The sequence below is a fragment of the Myxine glutinosa genome, chromosome 12 (assembly GCF_964187855.1).
Source record: "Myxine glutinosa chromosome 12, kmMyxGlut1.1, whole genome shotgun sequence".
NCBI lineage: Eukaryota > Metazoa > Chordata > Myxini > Myxiniformes > Myxinidae > Myxine > Myxine glutinosa.
The window spans coordinates 38,571,637-38,597,393 of NC_136272.1; the positions used below are offsets into that span (position 1 = coordinate 38,571,637).

Sequence of the window (25,757 nt, forward strand, 5' to 3'; positions counted from 1 at the left end):
GGTTGGTGAAATCTGTTTTTGTTGAACCAGTCAGAGAGTGTGGAAAGCAAGGCAGAACGGAAGAAGGTTCGTCAAGTAAAGGAATCCCACAGCAATTCGACCCCCAGTCGCAAGATCACCAGCAGCAAAGAGTGAGTGCCGTTTTGTGGTTGAAACTTGTAGACAGGTTCAAGAAGACTTGACACATTCGCGACATCAGCACGAAATATTGGGCAAAGTGTTTACGTTATCAATTGAAGTTGTCGATCGCCTGTTAAATTTGTCGGGGGGGCAGGGGGGGGGGGGAGGAAGATGATCAAATTTGAGTGGATCCTGTCTTGAGAGACCCTTGGAATGAGGAACCACCTCTGATTTCCAACCACTTACTTGATCTGAGGATGTACAGTATTTTCCTTTGATAATCACCTGTTGTCAAAAATCACCTGATAATTTTCCTTTGATAAGACCACATTTATTGAGAGACTGTCTTGGCCTTGGCACTGGGTTCACTTCTCAAGATGGGATATATAGTATTTGAACTCTTATCATTGTCAGTGTTCTGATGTTGTTTTGCAGTTTGGTAACAACATTAATGTGGAGCATGTACTCACGCATGCGCTGCTTGATGTGTGCAGATCTTGTGGTGATCGCAAGAAAGGTCCAGCCCCACTGACATCACCGTCGCCACAGAACAAAAGACCAGAGCGCGAACGCCGAAATAGTGGCAGCAGTACTTCGAGTCGTGTATCCGGCATGAGCGAATGCACGTCGGCTCGACGAAAAGCCTCGAGCGCAGTAGCGGTGGCGATGCCGCAACCACCCAGCAAGCACCGCAAATTGGAAGGAAAAGGAGCTGGTCACAAGCAGCCCCGTGGACAGGTAGGAGAGATAATGGTTACGTGGCAACATAGAGCAGAGATTGCTCCATGCAGTAGTCACATTCACAACATTGAGCTTCATTTTGCCTAGTTTCGGATGATGAAGCCTCTTTGAAATTTGCATGCAAACATAATATCTGTGATCGTACCTTCTGCCTGAGTCTTTTTGCTCAAATTTCCAAATGTTTTGATGGAGGTATCGGCCAAATTGTTCATTTGAACAAGTGACTGTTTTTATGAAGATATTTAGATCCTACGATCAACTTTTTCGTGACGTAACGACTTGTGAAAAAACGAGTTAAAATGTTTTATGTTTATTTTGTTTATTGAGATTTGATGAAGTTTTCTTGTAATACACAGGCTGTGCAGGTAGAAGTGACAACAGGAGGGAGTGATCCATGTCACACTGCCAACGGCCCCCCAAAGCCTGCTCTGTGTCCGGTTTCTCCCACTTTGCTGCGACCTTGCCTCGACTTTGATAACAAGTTTGTCATTCTGTTTTGCCACTATTTTCTCTCCAACCCTCATCCACATCCCCACCATCACCTCCTGCGTTTCCCAATCTTCATGCCCACCCGCCCTTCACTTGGAAATATTTATATGTACTCGTTTAAAGCTTTGAGACAAAGTGTGCTTGGAGGCTTTGGTGAAGGTTCAGTTTTGCTTTGTTTACATTGCCGGTGTTGATTTTCTTTTATTGTTTCAGGCCACAGTCAGTGGACTTTCACATGCAGGAGGCCAAAAAGCTGAAGCACAAAGCCGATGGAATGGTATGTACGGACCCACCAACTCAAAATAACGAAGATCACTTTGGAAGACTTTTTAAAATGTTAAGCCAATGTCATTGTAATACCTGGTGCCATGTGCTTTGTTTTGTTTTGCATTTTATAAAAATGCAGTTTTTGTTGATGAATACAGACAGACATGCCAAGAGAATTCCTCCGTTTCCAATTTGCACTGGGAAACTGTGCTACTTCATTGTATTTTGATTGGTAATATCGTTACGGGAGACAGTGGGGTGGATACAGGGTCAAATCTACCACCTGCACGATCCCCAATTTAGCAACGGATCATCAAAAGAGACTATACACCATCCGCCGGGAAAGCCGAACATATTGAGAATCTTTTTCTGCCATAGGTTCCCCATTTATTCAAGACCATTAGGCTGAGCAACGCTGGTAAACTGTATCGTGGGTTTTATGACCTATCGAACATTCGCGCCAATTCCCAACGGCCGAGAGTTTTATTCGCACCGTGTTTATAATGCTTAATTAACGAACCACATACCAGACCAACACATCAATAGTGAAACAGGTTTAATAAATATTAATAATAATAAATGAGAAAAACAGGGAACCGTGGGTGTAAGAGAGAAAAAGCACGTATTACAATTATTGTATTATACAATTCTCATTACAATAACCCTCACACCCACGATACCTTGGTGGCTTAACATGTTACCTTATCCACTCATCAACAGCTAGTAATACAGATAAGGAATAGACTAAACTAGGGAGCGAACCTTCTCCAAACCTTCTCCTTGTGCGATGCCTGCACAAGGTCTACAGGAGGCTAAGTGAAAGCGAGATGACGGGCTTTTCTCTGTGGGAAGGAGACGTGCTTGTCGAGCGCATTCCGGCTTCGTGGCTTCTCTTGGGTGTATTCATGTCTGGATCTTTGCGACCTTATCCGGCCACTTACCCAAGCCGCTGCCAGTCATCCTGCCATGCTTTAACCGTCTCCCGAACTCTCTGCTATGCCAAGCTGCTCATGCACTAAACTAGTCCACACAAACTATCTTACTGAACGGCACAACTCGCTGAACGTGCTGTGCTTTTGAACACCCAGCTCTATGTCCCTCCACACTAACGCATCCTATGATTGCATGCTCATTGGCTCTCCCCATGAAGCTTCATGCTGCGACATGCCCACTGCTGCCGGCAAGCCAAGGCGGGCTTTATCTCGGCGCACGACTGTGAGGTGTACCATATTGTCCTCCGAGGGGATCCGCTTGGCTTGCTGAGCTGGGCCAACAGTTTGTGACAAGGAAAACTCATAGGCAGCTGACAAAGGAAATATTCAAGGGGTTAAGAAGGGCAGTGGAGGAAAGTGGGGCCTTTGGCACATACGGAGGGGGAGGAGAACACAATTATCATGCCCGAACCTTGACATGTGACCTATCGTTTTCACCCAGATAACCGTACTCTTACGCTAAATGTCTGCCAATGGCATAACTGGGATTTATTACCCCCATCATGTTCCCACAAAAATATCTTTCCTCTTTTAAGTGCATAACGAAAATACTATTCTTGTCTCTCTTCCTCCTTTGTGTCCCTTGAATGACCTGTAGTCTGACAAATTGGGAAAGGCCATCAACTACACAGATGCTGGCCTGTCTTTCATCGAATGTGGGAATGCAATGGAAAGAGATCCCTTGGAGGCAAAGTCTCCTTTCACCATGTATTCCGAAACAACTGAACTCATAAGGTAAAACACCACCTGCTTCAAAGAACGAAATGCCTCATCAAAGATGTCCGCTAAAGTTTGCCTAATGGCATTCTTGAAAGAAAGGGTTGTTAATTAAATGGATTAAAATTGCATCCTCTTTCAGACAAGAAATATTTGTTTGCTTGTGATTTGCCAATAAAATTTGCCAATAAAGCCTTGTAGGCTGACTGATGCCTCAGGTAGCAGTGTAGCAACTGTCACTGGTTTAGATAATGGGTGGTTCTGTGTTAGTTTGTAGACTGCAATTGAGACGGTTTTGTTTTGTTTTGTTTTTTGGTGTGCGTGTGTAGATCCATGTCGATTGGATAAGACCATGCTTGACCTCATTTCTCTCCTGTACCAATTGTAATTTTTTTACAGGTATGCAATGAAGCTAAAAAGCCACTCGGCTCCAGGAGCCACAGCAGCTGATAAGAAACTCGGGGTGTTCAGGTAAACGGAGGGTTATTACTCTTTTCCACGAAAGTTTCACCAATTCCTTTCTAATTCCTTTGAATATGCATTCCCGAATGAGACATCTGAATCTGGCTGCATCAAAATTATACTTTCTGTTTTTTTCAGAAAGTAAGTTTTATTTATATATATATATATATATATATATATATATATATATATATATATATATTAGCCGAAACCCGTGGAACATCCACGGAAGGGAGGATGTGGTGTATGGATAGAGTGTACCATTATGGATGGCATAGGGGATTTGCTTGTCCGAGTAAGAGTTAGGAAGAAAGATGAGAATGAAGAGTGCGTATATGAACAACGTATTTATTGCAATCTACTTAAATGACAACGCTACGACATACTTTTGAAAATATCACGTACCGTCTCGAAGTCAATGCCATCCTTTTATCTCTTCGTATACAACTCACTGATTTCTACCTTATCGTGAACAGGGTAAAGCCTACTTTGATAATCATGAACGGTGGCAGATGCAGGAGTTGGTGAAACGAAAGGGGGGGTGGGGGGGGGCTGATCATGACCTAACCGACGCCACATGGCCTATGCCATTTGTTGAGATCATGGCCACAACGGAAACACAACAACTGGATAGGTAGTGCCTAGGCCTACGCATACGTTTCGTCACTCGGCGAAGTACACTTTTTTAAAGCTTTCGCCTTCGCCCAGCAGACGCCAATACGATGGTGTCATAAGATGGCGTCGTATCGGCCGATAATCGGATGCTTTTGGGTCCCAAAGTCGGCGAATTCAGATTTTTCGAGTATGGCTGTACGTGATAAACAAAGAGCGCGGTTCGTAGATGGAAAATGCATTCGTGCCGTGGGCATCGGGTCACTGGGTGCGGCGTAAAAGGGATAACAAAGTCGTTATATAGATATAGATAGATATAGATATAGATTATTAATAAAGGCCTCAAGACCTATTCAACTTGAATTTAAAAACGCGACATTTCGGCTATTCAAGAACACATTTGTAACCTGTCAATCAAAAAGGAAAATGTTTTGTTGATCGTCTTCTCAACAAAACGTGTCGACAAAACCAAAGGAATATTCAGGATTTTCACAAAATCACAACTTGAAAGATACGCCAAAAACCTGAGGTGAATTCCGGTGATGCAGTCATCTTCTTCATCTGCGCCTCATTTTCTTCATGTGAAAATGAATCGATTTAAAATTCCATAGAACTCTGTCGTTTATGTATATTTTTATTTTATTACATTCACGTCGTTTCACATTCTTGACTTCGTGGAGCTTCAATCTTTTGTGGTTTAAAAAATAAAATAAAGATGGATTCTTCTTCATCACATCGCATCGCATTCTCTTCCTGTGAAACTGTTTCATAGAACTGTGTCATTTATGTACATTTTTAGCCGCGTCGCAGACGCTGCTCATAGAGTGCCCTCTGCTGTTGTTGTTGTTACCACTGCTTCTTCTTCTTCTTCTTGTTGTTCTTGCAGAGAAGACAAAACCTCAAAGCTCCACCCATTCTGGGAACCATAGCTCTACCCATTTTGGGAGAGGCTTCATATAAACAAATATCCACCATTTTATTAACTCGCATAGCTTTGAGGCCTGTTTTGTAGGCCCGTGGTGTCTTCCTCTCTCACACAGTTTTCTTTCAAATCAAATTCGATATATCATTTCATTTTTCACAGTCGCTAACATAGTTTTAGACTCGGTTGAAAAAAAACGGGAAGAAAATCCGATGAAAGTTGCCCTTTATAGAACGAAATGAATTCTCAAAGGCCTGTAACTTCAAGTCCATTGAGATATATATATTTTTTAATCCCGGCATGCTCAGTCATACACCGCTCGAAATAAGAGACAGGAAAATGCCGAGATATATTAAAAATTCGTCCATTTTATGACAATCGTCACGATGAAATATTTAATTTATACGTCGTCACAATAATGTGGAGAGAGGAGCATAGCTTCGTTCACGTGTCGCCACATACGGGAAATTGCCGAGATATATATTTTTTTTACATCGCGGCATGGTCAGTCATACACCGCCTGAAATAACAGATGGGAAAATGCCGAGATATATTAAAAATTCGTCGCCACACACGGGAAATTGCCAAGATATATTTTCACTTTGCACAAAAATAACATCAAGTAATCGAATCAATAGGAATGTCCTGTGCTTATAACATCGACGTTATAGGCACAGCTGCATCTAGGCATTGTGTAACATCGACGCGGCTTTTGTTTTAATTAAAACTTTTTGTACTTGTTGCACTTGTTATTTTATTACATTCACGTAGTTTCACATTCTTAACTTCGTGGAGCTTCAATCTTTTGTGGTTCAAAAAAATAAAATAAAGATGGATTCTTCTTCATCGCATCGCATTCTCTTCCTGTGAAACTGTTTCTCCATTTAACGTTTCCAAAATCAAAACTTCAAAAACTTCTTCACTTCGATTCGAATGACGATAAAGACGTTTCCTTATATATCCTAATTTAAAATGTTCAAGGGAATAAAAAGACGATTTGGTTCACACCACTCGACTGTCCAATCAGCGGACGGCTCACATCGCCTTCGCCCAGCAGACGCCAATACGATGGTGTCGTAAGATGGCGTCGTATCGGCCGATAATCGGATGCTTTTGGGTCCCAAAGTCGGCGAATTCAGATTTTTCGAGTATGGCTGTACGTGATAAACAAAGAGCGCGGTTCGTAGATGGAAAATGCATTAGTGCCGTGGGCATGGGGTCACTGGGTGCGGCGTAAAAGCGATAACAAAGTCGAGTCCTTACGGTATTATTATTATTATATATATATATATATATATATATATATATATATATATATATATATATATATATATATATATATATACAGTGGAACCTCGACTTACGAGTGCCCCAACTTACGAGTTTTTCGAGATACGAGCCGTCACTCTGGCAGTTTATTGCTTTGAGATGCGAGCCGAGATCCGAGTTACGAGCTTTCGCCACCCGGTCACGTGGTTATCTTGCCGTGCACGTACAGTATCTCTGTCGTAGTATAGCGCTGCATTTTAGATTTCGCATTTCGGTTATTTTGAGTTTACGCCGCCAGGTGGGCTCCGGTCACGTGGTTATCTTGCCGTGCACGTACAGTATCTCTGTCGTATAGCGCTAATGATATATAACGCCGCCGATAATGATATGATAATTTATGATAATCTATGCAGCACGACGTGATCCTCACGTCACACAAGGCGCCTTTGCCGGCGCAAATCGGCTCTCTCAGGGTCAAACTCGGTATCGTTTTGAGCGCACGGTTCAGACCTTCAAGAAAAAGTTTATTTTGTAAAAATCGAGCCACGCGTTCAAAAGATATGACCGGTTTTGTTCGCCGGCACGTCGGCGCTCGAATCGAATCGAGTTAAAACGAACACTGCCGTTGTCGGGTCCGTCTGAGACAACCACCGGGCCTAGAACGCTGGGACCGGTCTCGTTGGATAGGCCTGGATCAGATCTCGAAACGCTGGAAGCTGCACCTCTCTGTGATAATCTTGTGGACCATGACAAGAGATCGTGCGACACGTGGTTATCATGCCGTGCAAGTACAGTATCTCTGCCGTCAACTTGTTCAGAGTGCCGGCGATAGCTCGCCTTCTCTTTGTGGAAAACACGGTGAGATCCTTAACATCCAACAACTAATGGGACGCAAACGGGGCGCCCAGTTTAGCGGTACACACATTGATGAATCACCCTGCCTGTGATTCACCCATGACAGGTTATAGCTGGGTCGGGATTCAAACCCAGGCTGGACAGTTTAGACTTTAGAGTCAAGTGTGCGTACCTCCAGTCCAGGCCATCCTGCCAACTTGTATGCTGCATACAGGTGAAATATAAAGCGTGAGATATTTTTATATATACTGTATATTTAAAAAAAAATTGGTGTGGTTTTTGGCGGGCTGGAACGGATTAATAGCATTTCAATGCATTTCAATGGGGAAATTTGATTTGAGATACGAGCAATTTGACTTACGAGCTCGGTCACGGAACGGATTAAACTCGTAAGTCAAGGTTCCACTGTATATATATATATTGTTACTGATCGCGGTTTAGATGGTATGATGGGCCGAGCGGATGGTCCAACCGCGACCGTTACAGGATCCCCGATTCACCCAGAACTTTGGCCGTATCGCACCGCAGCTGCCCAATCTGGGAAAAGACTAAAACGACGAAATGCAAAGAGGAAAAGGAATAAAACGAGAAGACGTACAGACGAGTAATTGGATTTATTATTTACACAAGCAAAAAGAAAGCAGTCACGTTTATTTACAACACATAAGACGCAGGTGACACAGTGCAAATACTAGCTTATACAGACTTAATTAACCCAGGGACAGAACAAACAAAACAAACTCACGTACACAAGAAGGGTGGAAAGGCAGGAGGTGGATGGCTGGAGGGAGAGGAAGGTCCAAGGGGGTCCTGCAGCACGATCGGCGGGTTTAGCAGCCGCCGTTCCTTTGCGGCCCTGCTCAAAACCGCCGTTCAGGCCCCAAGCTGCTGTTGTGGCTGCTGTGGACGTCGCGTGCTTTCCCAGGACTTGTCCGACTCGTCTGGTCCAAACCCTCAACTCTTTCTTGGTCCACTCACTCTTTACCACCGACTCCTCACCGCAACCAACGCAACCACTGACCACCACCACTGACTCCTCACCGCAACCAACTGATCACCGACTCCACTGACTCACCCTGACTGACTCTGACTCACGCCACTTGCGTGCGCGCCTTTATAGCGCCTCTAGCGATCAAGCCGCCGGCCTTCAGGACACGCCCATCGGTGTGCTCACCTCGGCCCTGGTTGGTCATGCGACCCTCTGGCTCCCCCCTTGATGACGACGGGCGGCACTTGTTCAATGGTGGTTTTGGAGGGGAGGTAATTGGCAATCGAGGCTCGGCAATGACGAAAGGGGATGTGAAAGGAAAGGAGATTTTGGGGATGGGAATGAAAGGGGATCTATTCTCTTTCACTGGTGCAATGGAGTACTTCAATTAATGGGAGACACAGCCTTACTCTAAAACACAGAATAAGATATAACTATCGAACAGGGGTATTCTATTATTGGCTGACGTGTATGCTTGTGGACTAATTATGGGATGCCCTTTCACCTTTACACAGCTCCGGAGGAAGGGGGGCGCAGAATAAACAATAATAATAATAATAAAGCACACAATCAAAAAAATACAGTCCTCATATCCGCAACTATATATATATATATATATATATATGTATATATATATATATATATATATACACACACACACACACACACACACACACACACACACACACACACACACACACACACACACACACACACACACACACACACACACACACACACACACACACACACACACTGCTTTCAGAAAGTATTCACACCCCTTGACGTTTTTCACATTTTGTTGTGTTACAGTCTGAATTTAAAATAGATTCAATTGAATATTTTTTTTCACTGATCTACCCCATAATGTCAAAGTGGAATTTGTTTTTCGATATTTTACAAAATAATAAAAAATGAAATATTAAAATATCTAATTTACATAAGTATTCAACCCCCTGAGTCAATATTTCGTACAAGCGCCTTTGGCAGCGATTATACCTTCACGTCTTGGGTATGTCTGTATCAGCTTTGCACATCTGGATTTGGGGAGTTTCTCCCATTCTTCCCTGCAGATTTGCTCAAGCTCTGTCAAGTTGGATGGCGAGTGTTGGTGAACAGCAATCTTTAAGTCTTTCCACATATTCTCAATGGGATTCAAGTCTGGGCTTTGGTTGGGCCACTCAAGGACTTTCACTTTCTTGTTCTGAAGCCATTCCAGTGTTGCTTTGGCTGGTCGCTTGGGGTCATTGTCCAGTTGTAACGTAAATCTTCTCTGCAGTCTCATGTCTTTTGCACTCTGAAGCAGGTTCTCCTCATGGATTCGCCTGTATTTGGCTCCATTCATTATTCCCTCTACCCTTACAAGTCTCCCTGTCCCTGCTGCCACCACCATGCTTCACGGTAGAGGTGGTGTTAGATGGGTGATGAGCTGTGCTCGGTTTCCATCAGATGTAGTGCTTTGCATTCAAGCTAAAGAGTTCAATTTTCGGCTCATCGGGCCACAAAATCCTTTGCCTCATGCTCTTAGTCTTTCACATGCCTTTTTGCAAACTCCAGGTGTGTGTCATGTGCCTTTTTCTCAGGAATGGCTTCCATCTGGCCACACTTCCATAAAGCCTGGATTTGTGAAGTGCTGCAGAGATTGTTGTCCTTCTGGCAGGTTCTCCCTTCTCAGAAAAGAAACTCCATAGTTCTGGCAGAGTGTTCATTGAGTGCTTGGCCACCTCCCTGACTAAGGTCCTTGTTGCCCGGTTGCTCAGTTTAGTCCGACGGCCAGCTCTAGAAAGAGTCTGGGTAGTTCCATATTCTTTCCATTTCCTAATAATGGAGCTCACTGTGCTCTTGGTAACTTTCAACACTCTAGAAATTGTTTTATACCCTTCCCCAGATCTATGCCTCCTCACAATTCTATCAGAGTTCTACGGACAGTTCCTTGTACTTCATGGTAGAGTTTCTGCTCTGACATGCACTGTCAACTGTGGGACATTATATAGAAAGGTGTGTTTCTTTCTAAATCGTATCCAATCAATGGAATTGGCTGCAGGTGGACTGAAATCAAGTTGAAGAGACATCTCAAGGATGATCAATGGAAATTGGATGCACCTGAGCTCAATTTGGAGTCATAGCAAAGGGGTTGAATAATTGTTGACTCGAACCATTTCAGCTTTTCATTTTAAATTATTTTGTAAAAATTTCAAAAAACAAAACTCCACTTTATTATGGGGTATTTATGTGTCGATGTCAACTAATCAACAATGTCAACATACTAATTGAAAGTAAACCGTGGCTCGTCGGCTACCCACCTTGGCATACACGGATTACAGGACACAGCTGGTATCCCCCTTCAGTCGTAAAAGCTGATGTGCAGTTGCACCTCTAGATCACCACGGATTGCAAAAATATTTTGCATGTGTTGCAACAACATGAAATGGAACACTTTTAGCACCCAGACAGAAAATGTGCTGGAAATGTGTATTTTGATGCACCCTAATATATTGTTGCGGATCTCCTCGTCGGCCTTCTCCCCTTACCAAGGGGGAATTAGTCCCCTTGTCTTTGACTAGCCGACGGGATCCGGGGCTATGACGTTCCTTCCGGACGGCATTAAATAAGGTTGTAGGCCGAATTCCTATTGCCTTAGTACCAACGCCGCCTAGGAAGCAAGGAAATAAGCCCCACCCGAATCATGGTTATAGGTGGAAACGCCGAGCGGTAGTGAACCGTGACCCGAGCCGTTAGCAATGACTAACCCGATCCAAGCGGTTCGTAATCGTGCCACGCTTACCCAATGAAGGAAATGACTGAAACGGTCGAATTTGGGAAAAAGGAATAACACGATTTCTTTACAATTTGTACAAGAAGAAGAAGAACACACAGTGCAGCCTTATACAGTTATACTTATCCCAGGACAACGGGCCCGCTCACACTCAGACACTCACACGGGGATTGCAGATGGTCAGGTTGATGGTCCAGGGATGATGTCCAGGCAGTTCGCTCCGGTCCCCAACTCGCACCGCGAAGAAGATGGTCAGGGCGGCAGAAGCTCCCCGCGGGTCGTTGGCGCAGATCGGACAATTACGGGGCGAATGGTAAGCTGGGCTTGGCGGTTACGCTGGCGTGGCTGCGTACATAATAACTGGACCGGCGCTATATGCGCTCCCAATACGAATTCGTATGCGCTCCCAATACAACTTCGTATGCGCACCCAATACAAGTTCGTATGCAAGGCGCAATTCCTTCCAGTTCTCGGCAGTCCTTCAATACAGTCCTCTCCGCACGAGTCCTCTCACAACGGAGTTCTCCTTGCCAGTCCTTCAATACAGTCCTCTCCCCACGAGTCCTCTCACAACGAAGTTCTCCTGGCCAGTCCTTCAATACAGTCCTCTCCCCACGAGTCCTCTCACAACGAGTGCTGTTGCGTAAGTCCTCCTTAAAGGCTTTGTGCGTTGGCTTTTATAGGCACGCCCTTACCACGCCCTGTCACCCGAGCCCTGATTGGCTGGTGGCCCTTACCGCTGCTGTCTCCCCCGCTTCAACCTCGACGCCGCCACACCCCGACCCCACGCTCCTCCCTCTCTCAGGCCTACCTCGTGTCATTTGACTAGGGAGCATCCTAATGGGAGGGGCAATAGCCAAAATGGGGCGCGGGATGGATTCTGCCCAACAAGGTAGATTTGGAGGGTGGAGACAAAATGAAAGGGACCTAAACTTATTTCTTTTACACAACGCAGATGATACTAGGGAAATGGCCTTATCCTCACACATACTATGACATAACTAATGTTCTAAGGGGCCTACGTGTTGCTTGTGGAGTAACTAGGGGGCAAACCTTTAACCTTTAATGATGTTATATGTACACTCTCAAAACCGCAACAATATATTGTTACGTGGTCCTCCCGGTGACTACCTGGTCTCGGTGACCCCCGGACCGTGAGAGGAACTCCGCCAGAAAGATATATTATTTATGCGCTTTCGTAACGCAATCAATATGAATTCCAATCAATAAGACACCCCACACCAAGGATCCGGAACAATCAAGGATATATTCCCCGAGCAATCAACAACCATCCACAATCAGCAATCAATACTACAAAGATGTAAACTCATCTACAGTAACTCTAAGATGGCCATCTTATACATTCCTCACGTGAGCCCCACTCCCGACTCCCTCCATGGTCAATGTCTCTCTCAATGTCTCCGTACTCCGGTAGTTCGATCTCCACACGTGGGTGGTTGAACGGACCCTTCCTGACGTGCTTCCACCGGGCACGTCCCGTACCGGGAACAACGGCTGCAGCGCACACCTCCTGGCCAAGCAAAGCGGGTAAAGCAAAGCGGGCAAAGCAACACGCGGCTTGCCCAGCGCGCGAGGCCCAAGGTGCGACCCGTACGCGGCCTTGTAGACGGTGAGGCGAACTGTGCCGGACGCTTGGTTCCGTGCACGAACCCACAGTGACTTGACGTGTCAAAGGGTAGTTACACGTCCCGGTAACTCCTCTCGCCAGACGGGCTTTTAAACGCCGATTCTGTTACGTTGCTCAATAGCGATACCGCTCGCGTCCGAGCTCGGCGAGGAAAAAGAAGATCGTCACTTCTCCAGGACCTCGTGTCTTTTCTTCTTCCGTTTCCGGTCTCCTTTTTCCCAGAAGGGCTCCTGACCCTTTAATCACAACAACCTTTAATCGACTACACATTGATAAGCAAAGACCTGAATAGTAATTCACATACATTCACATAAATATGTAACAATATATATATATATATATATATTGCTTTTTAGTTGTTATGGTTGTTGTTTTGTTTCCTCTGGAGCAACTCTACACTCTGGAACAACAAGTTTGTCCCTACCAATGATTCTGGTTGCTCAGAACAAGTCACCAAATTACTACTACTTGGATTTGTGAACCATCTATAATTTGCATAAATGCAAATTAATGGTGGTTGGTTGGGTGGGGATGGTAGGGTAAGAAATTGAGAAGGTAAAGAAAACGGAAAATTATCGATTATAATAGTGGTGATGGATATGTGCATGGATTGAAGTGAATAAAAGGATTTCAGATGGGCAGGGAATGATTGGGCTGGTGTTGTTACTCAACTTTGACTTGTATCGTTTGGTTTTGAATACTGTCTTCACATCTACCTACCTCTCCATCACTCTTTGGCTCTCGACTTGATGATCTTGGCCATGCTTTGTCTACTTTGCAGCTTGTCTTCTGAAATGCAAGGTTATAATACTGTGTGGTGGTAGAAATTGAGTATTGAATTGAGTATCTCCTCATTTTATATATTGAGATATATGACCTCCGTTTGCAGCCACCGGTGTTTGGCTCTTTTGCACCTGCGAATGTTCAAGCTCAAGAAAGACAGTGCCATGAAATACTCCAAGTCGCTCTTGGAGCATTTTAAGGTGGGTCGAGTAATATTCACCCTTCATGTATCTTTCTATGGATAGTATTTGAATGCTCATCTCGAGTACTTATGAGCTTATTAAGAACTAGAACAGCACTTGGTTGAGTGCATACCTCAGTGGGAATGAGCCAATTCCGTCTGCTTTCCAAACATAAAACCTTGCTCACTACACCATTCTTCGAACTCTAGTTTAACATCTTGATCTATCACTTTACTCATGAATTATATTCTCAGAAGGATACCATAAAACATTAACACACAACCACAAAGGGTCGGCTACCCAGCATATCCTGTACCTATTTTAAAAACCTTCCGAGTAAACTTTCCCTGTATCTTTTACTCCACATCTTCCTGTACATGGAATACAACCAACGTTTTCCTGCCATGACCACACACTAAGTTATTGAACTTTCCTTCCATCTTATTCGCTCCCAGTCCACCGAAGCACACAACTGTGTCGACAATCCTTCCTGCTGATTGAAGAATCTACTTCTTGTGTCAATAATACGTACGACGGTGTTTGTCTATCCAATTGCCTATGTTATCTCCCTCCTCACTGCTGGGCACATCATCAACAAACCTTTAGGCATAATTAACAGTTTTGTAATACAGTGTTGATCATGGAATCTAAATTTACTTCTAACTCCTCCTTTTGCTCTGTTTGACGCAATCAAACTCCTCTGCAGACTCAATCCACAAATACAACCAACTACTATCTACAAATCGTTTGCATTCCATTTCCTCCTACAAAGTAGTTATCCATTCCTTCAATCAATCAATAACAATCCTAACGTGCACCATTTCTACACAGTTCCCCCAGCAAGGACTATCCTCTGCCTCCACAGTTCCCCCAGCAAGGACTATCCTCTGCCTCCACTCTCCTCAATATTACACACATGAAACATTTATCACACTTTATAATCTCCCTCTTCTCCTCCTTCTCCAATTGACTCACGCTTTATTGACTTTATTGATTTCCCAACCATCTTTATACGATCTTGTCTTGCCTCCACTGAACACCAACTCATCCTTATCCATTGCTATCTAAAATGTATCTAAACCAATGCAACTACTGGCTAATCCAGTGATAGTCCTGCAACCCTAAGCAAAAACTAATTAACTCTACCTTCAACAAAATGACAGTAGCAAATACTAACACAAATAACCACATCTTGTTCTGCAGTTGCAAGTGCGGAATAAATCATCATATTACTCTGGTGTGTAGGAGGACGGTGAATAGCGTGACATGGCTTATATCCTCATTTTCTCAATTTGTTAGTTTCCCCCCCCCCCCCCCCCCCCCTCTAACCTTGCTTTCCTCCATGCTTACATTGCTTAATACGTAGAGAGGCCCTGAACATTGCTTTTTTAAACAAAAGTAATGTTTTTCTAAAGTGAATTTATACTTTACCTGCGTTTTAATTGTCCTCATTTCTTTCCCTCCAATTTATTCACATAAACTTCCAACTTTGTTTTGTTTTCCTTCCACCCATTATGCTGCTCCTTTATTCTTTCATATTTTAATACTGACCTCCACCTCTCCCTCTTTTGCTACCCTTCCCTGTTATTTTCCAAAGAATGCATCCAAGATGTCACAAACACCACCCTGGGGTGGCAGGTGAGATTGAGCACATGCTTGGCTTTCTACTACATATCCTCATATGTCTTTTGAATGTTGAACATGACCACGTCCAACTTGCCCACCCCCATCTTCTTGCATGCAGAGGGAATGGAACACCATCACCAATGTCTCCAACACCTTCACCTGCAGGATCTGTGGCATCACAGGGCAGCTCAGCAGCACAGAGTAATGGTGTGTGTCCTTACCAGACTTTTGGCAACTTTTGAATTTCGACTTTTGCCTCAAACTTGGTCAACATTGAAATGACACCAATTTAAAAATAATAATAAATATACCATAAAACCCCGACATTCACTGGGGATGTGTTCTTGAAAACAACCGCAAATTCACGAATGTCAGGGTGTTGTTTCAATGGGAAAAAGGGGGATAGGTTAATGGGGGCTAGTGATTGATGAGGGAGAATTTTAAGTTTAAGAACACGAATTCACATAATTAGTTTCATTAAAAATGCTTACAAATAAAAATACTATGATCCCGCTATTCGCAGGGGATACGTTCCTTTGCAAAACCACGAATGCCGCAAATTGCAAGAACCACGAATGGCAGGGCATTATTTCAGTGGAAAAAGGGGGGAGTGGTTCATGAGTCGCGAAAATCCACGAATGGCAAGGAAAAATGTGCGAATGTCGAGGCAAATCTGCGAATGTTTGCGAAAATCCCGCAAATGTATGCCATATCATTGTTTAAAAGGGGGAAAAGAGGATATATAGGTTCCCAGCAGTTTCCGATTCATCTTAGAAAATTTTTAAAGTGTAAAATGTTTTCAACCGCAAATGCACATGATTACTGTTTCATAAAAAATGCTTACAAATAAAAAAAATCAATTAAAAAAAACATTTTTATTTTACAAACACACGCAACTTTTCAAATTATGATGGTGATTAATTAAAATCCCATTAATTCCTCAACTCTGAGGGCGACCCAAATGATGGTGCTGCAAAATCGTGCACTGAGGGAGAGGCGGAGAGGGAGCAGATGTGAGTGCTGGTGAGGTTGCTGAGGGCTGCAGGACAGGCAGGAAAGGTGTTCATGGTCTTGAGGTGGAGGGAGCAGGGTGGAAGAAATATGTAATGGAGAGCTGCCTGGCAGATTCCTGCAGATTTTAATGTAGCTCTTTGTCGGGGAGCAGCACATCATCCAAGCCCCTCTTGAACTTGTGGGACTGCACCAGGACTGGATCAGCATCTTGCAACCTCTCCGCAATCGCCCACATCTCCTGTAGGACCTCGCCCAGGAACTGGACTGTGAGGTTGGACCTCGGCACCTCTTCCTCATCACTACCTGCCTCATCCTCCTCAGAATCTTTTGTAATGGCCCCCAACTCCTCCTCGTTGAGCGGGTTCAGGGAACGGTACAGCATCATGGGTTTCAGCATGAAGTCCCCTTTTATGTTTGCGTGAATGAGAGGGCAACTTAAAAGCATACTCTTCTGCGTGTTGTCCTCGATCCATATGCTGGGAGCCTTTCCATCCTTTCTATGTGGACATCGCTGCAACACTTTCACGAATCGCCTTCTCCTTCTTCCGTATGATACGAACAGTCGATTCATTGATGCCGTAATGCCTGCCCACAGAGGCCGTACTCTCTCCTTTCGAAAGCCAGTTGAGCAGCTCCAATTTGTTGCTCAGGGTCATCACTTTTCTCTGCCTATTGGTAGTCGACGCATCTCCGGCACTGGTCTTGCGCTTGGGAGCCATGATTGAAAGATGAGCAGAACGAGAGGAAAAAACACAGGTCAGAGCAACGGGACGAGAAGAATGATTGAGACACCGGACACAGTGGGTATATGTATGCGTGCGGGTCAAAAAAGGCAAAAACACAGGTCAAATACATAAACACAAGCCTTGTCAAGATGGTGCCATGTCAAGACTTGCACCTTCTGTGCATGATCTTTACCCTCTCCGTGCTTTGCCCGCAGTCCAGCAGCAACGCCCTCCTGGTGAAACTGCCTAAATCCAGAACCAATGATCACCTCCACTCATTAGGTTTCCTCTACATTTACAATCTACATTTACAATGAAGAGGAATACCTATTGTTTCTGCTATAGTTTTTTTTAGGTTTCCTCTGCATACAATGTAGAGGAATACCTATTATTATTCCTATAGTTTATTAGGTTTCCTCTACATGTAATGTATGTAATGTAGAAGAATACCTATTAAAACTCCTAGAATTTTTCCTCACCCCTATTTTTTTTTCCGCCACTTTTTTTCACGTCCGAAAACTTTCAAATAAATGCTCTCAGCAACTGTTGGTCTGATTGGCACAAAATTTTCACCATGATTGGCTAGACATATAAAACAAGTACAAAAAGTTTTAATTAAAACAAAAGCCGCGTCGATGTTACACAATGCCTAGATGCAGCTGTGCCTATAACGTCGATGTTATAGGCACAGGACATTCCTATTGATTCGATTACTTGATGTTATTTTTGTGCAAAGTGAAAATATATCTCGGCAATTTCCCGTGTGTGGCGACGAATTTTTAATATATCTCGGCATTTTCCCGTCTGTTATTTCAGGCAGTGTATGACTGACCATGCCGCGATTTAAAAAAAAAAAAATCTCGGCAATTTCCCGTATGTGGCGACACGTGAACGAAGCTATGCTCCTCTCTCCACATTATTGTGACGACGTATAAATTAAATATTTCATCGTGACGATTGTCATCAAATGGACGAATTTTTAATATATCTCGGCATTTTCCCGTCTGTTATTTCGGGCGGTGTATGACTGACCATGCCGCGATTTAAACAAAATATATATATCTCGGCATTTTCCCGTCTCTTATTTCGGGCGGTGTATGACTGAGCATGCCGCGATTTAAACAAAATATATATATCTCGGCATTTTCCCGTCTGTTATTTCGGGCGGTGTATGACTGAGCATGCCGCGATTTAAACAAAATATATATATCTCGGCATTTTCCCGTCTGTTATTTCGGGCGGTGTATGACTGACCATGCCGCGATTTAAAAAAAAAAAATCTCAATGGACTTGAAGTTACAGGCCTTTGAGAATTCATTTCGTTCTATAAAGGGCAACTTTCATCGGATTTTCTTCCCGTTTTTTTTCAACCGAGTCTAAAACTATGTTAGCAACTGTGAAAAATGAAATGATATATCGAATTTGATTTGAAATAAAACTGTGTGAGAGAGGAAGACACCACGGGCCTACAAAACAGGCCTCAAAGCTATGCGAGTTAATAAAATGGTGGATATTTGTTTATATGAAGCCTCTCCCAGAATGGGTGGAGCTATGGTTCCCAGAATGGGTGGAGCTGTGAGGTTTTGTCTTCTCTGCAAGAACAAGAAGAAGAACAAGAAGAACAACAACAACAACAGCAGAGGGCACTCTATGACCAGCGTCTGCGACGCGGCAAAAAAATTTTTTTCCTGCTACTTAGGCCATAGGTCACGTAGTATGTGTGCCATCTTGGGAAAATAACCTTCAGGTTTGCCCCTCTTTATCTCCGAAACGGCTCAATAGAAAATATTGATTCATGGCACGTTTTAAAAGAACTCTGTATTGGGACCAAAAAATGTTTATTTCGCATATTAAAAGTGCGAACATTACGAGGTTAGAATTCGACAGAATCCTTGATGCCGCGAATATGATATTTTTGTGCATGACCGAAGTGAAAAAAAATGTAGGGACAAAGTTAGACGTCATACGTCACATGGTTCGGCCTCCATATTGTTTTTCATGAAAAATACTAAAACCCCTTTTTCTCTGCAATGGCTGAACAGATCGAGCCCAAACTTTGCATGCCTAATCGCATACCCATGACGAACAAAAATTTCAGCGATCATGATGTCATGGGTCACATGGTTTTGGAGTTATGACGTTTTTAAGCATAACCTTTAAAACCTATCTCCTCCCTCATTTTTGAGGATATCTAGTGGAAACGTTATACAAATGTGTTCCCCATGTGGGGAAGTTAAAACGTTACTTGCGAAGTTGCGATAAGTCACATGGTTTGGCCGTAATAAATAATTGAATAAAAATATTTTAAAGCTTCTATCTCTTGAACCGCTGCATTGATCGACTTTAAACTTTAATGTAATGTAGCTGTCATCAAGTGGAATTGGTGTTTAGAAGTTCAACATGATTGGTTGTACGGTCTGGAAGCCAGAAGTCGTTATTGTTGGAAGAAGAAGAAGCGCAACACTTTCTTCTCAGGCCATCTAACTGATTGTGCCACAGCCATTTTTCAGATTTATTTCCTTTAAAAATCATTTTCTCTGCAATAGTTGGACTGATTGACAGGAAATTTTCATGATAGGAGCGCCGTGGCCTGTAGAATCTTTTAATCGTTATGTTAAATTATGACGTCAGAGGTCACATGGTATGGTGATGTCATAGGTACCTCCATTATGACGTCATAATTCGACAAGTAAAAACGATTAGGATGAAATTTCTTGAGCATCATCGAAGGATAAATTGTTGGAGAAAAAAAATTTATGATGTCATGGGTCGTGATTTGGCCGCCATATTGTGTTAAGGGAGTTGTTGGGTTTGGCAGCCATAAAAAATTGAAGGGAAATATTTCAATTTTTTTATTATCTTCAACTGCTTGATTGATCAATGGGAAACTTTAAATGAATGTAGATGTCAAGTGGAACAAGTTTTTAAAATTACAACATGATTGGTTTTACGGTCTGGAAGGTAGCAGTTCCTATTGTGTAAAGAAGAAGAAACTCGACATTTTATCTTCTCCAGCCATGTGATTTTCAGTTTAGCATTAATTATGATGAAAGTGGGGTTGTATGAAAGCAACGTTGTATCAAGGTGGGTTTGTATCAAAACGTGTCCAATGAAAGCATGGTTGTATCAAAGCAAGGTTGTATCAAAGCGGGTCCGATGAAAGCGGGGTTGTAGCAAAGCAGGGTTGTATCAAAGTGTGTTCAATGAAAGCGGGGTTGTATCAAAGCGAGGTTGTATCATAGTGGGGTTGTATGAAAGCGAGGTTGTAACAAAGCGGTGTTATATCAAAACGTGTCCAATGAAAGCGGCGTTGTTTCAAAGCAGGGTTCTGTCGAAGTGTCTCCGATGAAAGCGGTGTTGTGTCAAAGCAGGGTTCTGTCGAAGTGTGTCTGATGAAAGCGGGGTTGTAGCAAAGCAGGGTTGTATCAAAGTGTGTTCAATGAAAGCGGGGTTGTATCAAAGCGGGATTGTATCATAGTGGGGTTGTATGAAAGCGAGGTTGTAACAAAGCGGTGTTATATCAAAACGTGTCCAATGAAAGCGGCGTTGTTTCAAAGCAGGGTTCTGTCGAAGTGTGTCCGATGAAAGTGGGGTTGTGTCAAAGCGAGGTTGTAGCAAAGCGGGGTTGTATAAAAACATGTCCATTGAAAGTGGGGTTGTATCAAAGTGGGGTTGCATGAAAGTGAGGTTGTAACAAAGTGGGGTTGTATCAAAGCAGGGTCATATCAAAGTGTGTCTAATGAAAGCGGGGTTGTGTCAAAGTGTGTCCAATGAAAGCGGGGTTGTGTCAAAGTGTGTCTAATGAAACCGTGTCAAATGAAAGCGGGAAGGCGGAGGAAACTGTCATCACTGCCAGCAGTTATAAAGTGGCAGTTCTAGTTGCTCTTTTTCCTGCCTGTGGAACCACCTTCCATACTCTCTTCAATCTTATCCTTCCCTCCATATCTTCAAGACAGCTGTTCACCACCATCTCAAGTCATGATATTACATTTGTGGGAGTAGGCGACGAATTTCCATAATGGAGATGGGGATGTTTAGGTTTTAGCATGGACCGTGATGCGAAGAAGAAGAATCTCGATGTAATAAGTCGGGGGAACATGTCAGGTTCAGAGTGTTTGCATGTCACCATAAGGGTTTGTGTCAACTAGATAAGGCTTAAGGATAATTCCCTGTATGCACTTGCTTCCTGTGATTTCTCCCTTATGTTTTTCCATTCACTCGGTGAGCCAGGCAAGCACTCCATTAAACCACGACAACCGAGATAATGCCGACAGAGACCTGAACATGTGCCGATCGACAATAAACCCCACCCCACCGACCGTCTAAGGAAAAAGGGCCCGCCCATTAGAGGCAGAGAATCGGTGGGGGGTAAAGAGGGCCGCAAGGCCCTTACCCCAGAAATGCATGATTGGTCGGGGTGACGTCATCGAGAAGGTTCAAGCATTGCAGATCAAGAAGAAACTCTCTTGTATTGGCTTTGTGGCGGGCGGTCGCGTTTCTCGTGTGCGCTTGTGGAGGGAATATATATATATATATATATATATATATATATATACATATATATGTATATATATATATATATATATATACATATATATATACATACATATATACATATATATACATATACATATATATATATATATATACATATACATATATACATATATATATACATACATATATACATATATATATATATATACATACATATATACATACATATATACATATATATATATATATATATATATATATATATATATATATATATATATATATATATATATATATATATATATATATATATATATATATACATACACATACATACACGAGGTGTGTTCAAAAAGTATGCGACCTTAATTTGTCGTGCATAAACAAATGAAGCTAGGGAGGCGTTGATTGGTGCACGTATGTAGGCGATCCTAATGCGCACGCGTGAATTTTTTCCCACCTGCAGAAGCTGTCATTCGACGGCAGACCGCCGATGAGTGAGGAGGTGTAAGTGAGCGCCGTTGGATTTTCGTTTTTGACAAAATGACGGAAAAACTTGAACAACGCTACTGCATCAAATTTTGTGTAAAGCTTGGCGATTCCCAAGTGGAAACGATCCGCAAGATTCAACAGGCCTTCGGGGATGAAGCAATGAGCACCACACAGATAAAGGAGTGGTACAACCGCTTCAAAGATGGCCGCACATCAGTGGAGAGTGAAGCACGTTCGGGTATGCCCTCAACATCCCGAAATGAGATCGTCATTGACCAATTGAGGACCCTGGTGATGCAGGATCGTCGAATCACGATCAGAGAACTTGCAGACGAGGTGGGCGTCAGCATTGGATCCGTTCATTCCATTATGAAGGAGGATTTGGGCTTCAGGAGAATCTCAGCGAAGTTCGTACCAAAGCTGCTAACGATTGAGCAGAAGCAACTCAGTTTGGAGATCGCACAGGACATGCTGGAGACTGTGAACAGCGATCCCAGCTTCCTCAACACAGTGATCACTGGCGATGAGTCCTGGGTTTATGGGTACGACCCAGAAACCAAGTTGCAGTCATCACAATGGAAGCATCCAACATCCCCGAGGCCAAAAAAAGCAAGGCAGGTCCGCAGCAATGTCAGTCATGCTGACCGTCTTCTTCGACTCCAGAGAAGACATCATGCAGAATGCGACGGACCAGCTGCGCGCCATCCCAAAAGAGGCGTTCCAGCGCTGCTTCCGACAGTGGCACAACCGTTGGGAGAAGTGTGTGGCAGCCCAAGGGGACTACTTTGAACGAGATTATTATAAAAAATTTTTTATCTGGATACGAGTATCTTTTATGAACAAAGGTCGGATACTTTTTGAACACACTGCGTGTGTGTATATATATATATATATATATATATATATATATATATATATAAAACTGTAAGAAATAGTAGAAACTCCACAGTACGAGCAGGGCGTCTCATTTGCATTGAATAAATAATCGTTAGATTAAATAAGACGCGGACGTAGCTTCAGGACGTCGATCTTTAATTGTCGACAAGCTTTCGACCAACAAAGGTCTTCTTCTGAGTCGGCCCCAAGTTCAACGGAAGTCTTTGGGGTTGTCTTCTTCAACGGAAGTCTTCCGTTGAACTTGGGGCCGACTCAGAAGAAGACCTTTGTTGGTCGAAAGCTTGTCGACAATTAAAGATCGACGTCCTGAAGCTACGTCCGCGTCTTATTTAATCTAACGATTATATATATATATATATATATATATATATATATATATATATATATATATATATATATATATATATATATATATATATATATTTATACAGTGGAACCTTGACTTACGAGTGCCCCAACTTACGAGTTTTTCGAGATACGAGCCGTCGCTCGGGCGGTTTATTGCTTTGAGATGCGAGCCGAGATCCGAGTTACGAGCTTTCGCCACCCGGTCACGTGGTTATCTTGCCGTTCAAGTACAGTATCTCTGTCGTATAGCGCTGCATTTTAGTTTTCGCATTTCGGTTATTTTGAGTTTACGCCGCCAGGTGGGTTCCGGTCACGTGGTTATCTTGCCGTGCACGTACAGTATCTCTGTCGTATAGCGCTGCATTTTTGTTTTCGCATTTTGGTTATTTTGGAAAATTTCATGTTCATGTCGAACATTTCATGTTCATGTTCATGTTTTCATGTTCATGCCATGCCAGGCCACAACTTGTTCAGAGTGCCGGCGATAGCTCGCCTTCTCTTTCTGGAAAACACGGTGAGATCCTTAACATCCAACAACTAATGGGACGCAAACGGGGCGCCCAGTTTAGCGGTACACACATTGATGAATCACCCTGCCTGTGATTCACCCATGACAGGTTATAGCTGGGTCGGGATTCAAACCCAGGCTGGACAGTTTAGACTTTAGAGTCAAGTGTGCGTACCTCCAGTCCAGGCCATCCTGCCAACTTGTATGCTGCATACAGGTGAAATATAAAGCGCGAGATATTTTTATATATACTGTATATTTAAAAAAAAATTGGTGTGGTTTTTGGCGGGCTGGAACGGATTAATAGCATTTCAATGCATTTCAATGGGGAAATTTGATTTGAGATACGAGCAATTTGAGTTACGAGCTCGGTCACAGAACGAATTAAACTCGTAAGTCAAGGTTCCACTGTATATATATATATATATATATATATATATATATATATATATATATATATATATATATATATATATATATATATATATATATATATATATATATATATATATATATATATATGTATATATATATGTATATATATATGTATATGTATATATATATGTATATATATATATGTCTATATATATGTATATATATATGTATATATATATATATATATATATATATATATATATATATATAAATAAAGGAGGAGTGTGTGTGTGTCTGTCTGGATGTCCGCTTATAACTCAAGAACTACACATCGGAGAAAAGTTTTCGACACAGATTCGGAATCAGCATAAAATTCCGGTGGTTATAGGCTACTTTTTATTTTAATGGTTTAAAAAAACCAGGCCTCATTTGTAATTGTGCATTTGACAAGTGAACATCAGGTAAACGTTCAAACTGATCAATACCCTGAAATTTTGAAATTCATTTGAATTGATCAATTCATGTGGCTATAAATTCAAGTCCACTTTTCTTTCAAGTTCATTTGTATTTGATGTGTTGCACTACAAATGAACAGTATTTCCTGTCATTTGACTTTTTCTCAAAGGATTAATTAATTTGCTATATTTTTTTAAGGTCATCATGCCACGTAAAAGACCCAAATCTCTTGGTCGATCTACTGCAGATTCAAGAAGAAAGAAAGCTCAGAGAGCTGATGAGACCGATGATGAGGAACAAAACAGACTGGAGGACAATCGCCTTAGGCACCAAGATAATCGAACTCAGGAAACCGAGGACCAAAGGACAGAGAGACTGGTGGCTGATCGTGTACAGCACAGAGAAAATAGGTCCCGACAGACTGAGCAAGAAAGACATCAGATGCAGCTTCGTGACAGGTCTCGACGTCAGCTCCGTCGAAGCAGAGAAGCAGAAGAAGAGAGCCTTCAAAGGCAGGAAGAAAACAGGCAAAGGCAGGCAAACAGAAGAAGCAGAGAAACAGAAGAAGAGAGGCTTCAAAGGCAGGAAGAAAACAGGCAAAGGCAGGCTAACAGAAGAAGCAGAGAAGCAGAAGAAGAGAGCCTTCAACGACAGGAAGAAGATCTGCTGTCAGCTTGCCTTTGCCTAACTGCAGAAGAGGATCAAACAAAAGTCAATTGGTTCAAAGGGGCCTTTGCTTACAACCCAAGAAAGAAGTACAGCTCTGACTCTAAGGTGGACATTGGAGAAATGGATAAGGTGTGCAAATATTGCAAGGCCAAAACGTTCAAGGCAGAGACAGCAGGCCTTTGCTGCTCAGCAGGTGAAGTCTGGCTACCCCGCATCGAAGAGCCTCCTGATGTGCTGAAAAGGCTGCTGATTGGCAACACTGCTGATGCCAAGCACTTTCAGAAACACCTTATGAGGTACAACTCAGCCTTCAAAATGACTTCCTTT

At 42.8% G+C, this 25,757-nt stretch overlaps 1 protein-coding gene across 3 annotated transcripts in view; it reads left to right on the forward strand.

The window, feature by feature from the left end:
* LOC137413438 (AF4/FMR2 family member 4) overlaps positions 1-25,757 on the forward strand; it is a 156,510-nt gene that overhangs the window by 82,857 nt on the left and 47,896 nt on the right. For all 3 annotated transcript variants that reach the window (XM_068098849.2, XM_068098851.2, XM_068098850.2), the window contains exons 12-20: positions 31-131; positions 615-858; positions 1,218-1,342; positions 1,564-1,627; positions 3,208-3,344; positions 3,726-3,797; positions 13,748-13,841; positions 15,421-15,461; positions 15,568-15,656. In XM_068098849.2, the coding sequence (XP_067954950.1) occupies positions 31-131; positions 615-858; positions 1,218-1,342; positions 1,564-1,627; positions 3,208-3,344; positions 3,726-3,797; positions 13,748-13,841; positions 15,421-15,461; positions 15,568-15,656 (967 nt within the window). The remainder of the gene's footprint in view (positions 1-30; positions 132-614; positions 859-1,217; positions 1,343-1,563; positions 1,628-3,207; positions 3,345-3,725; positions 3,798-13,747; positions 13,842-15,420; positions 15,462-15,567; positions 15,657-25,757) is intronic.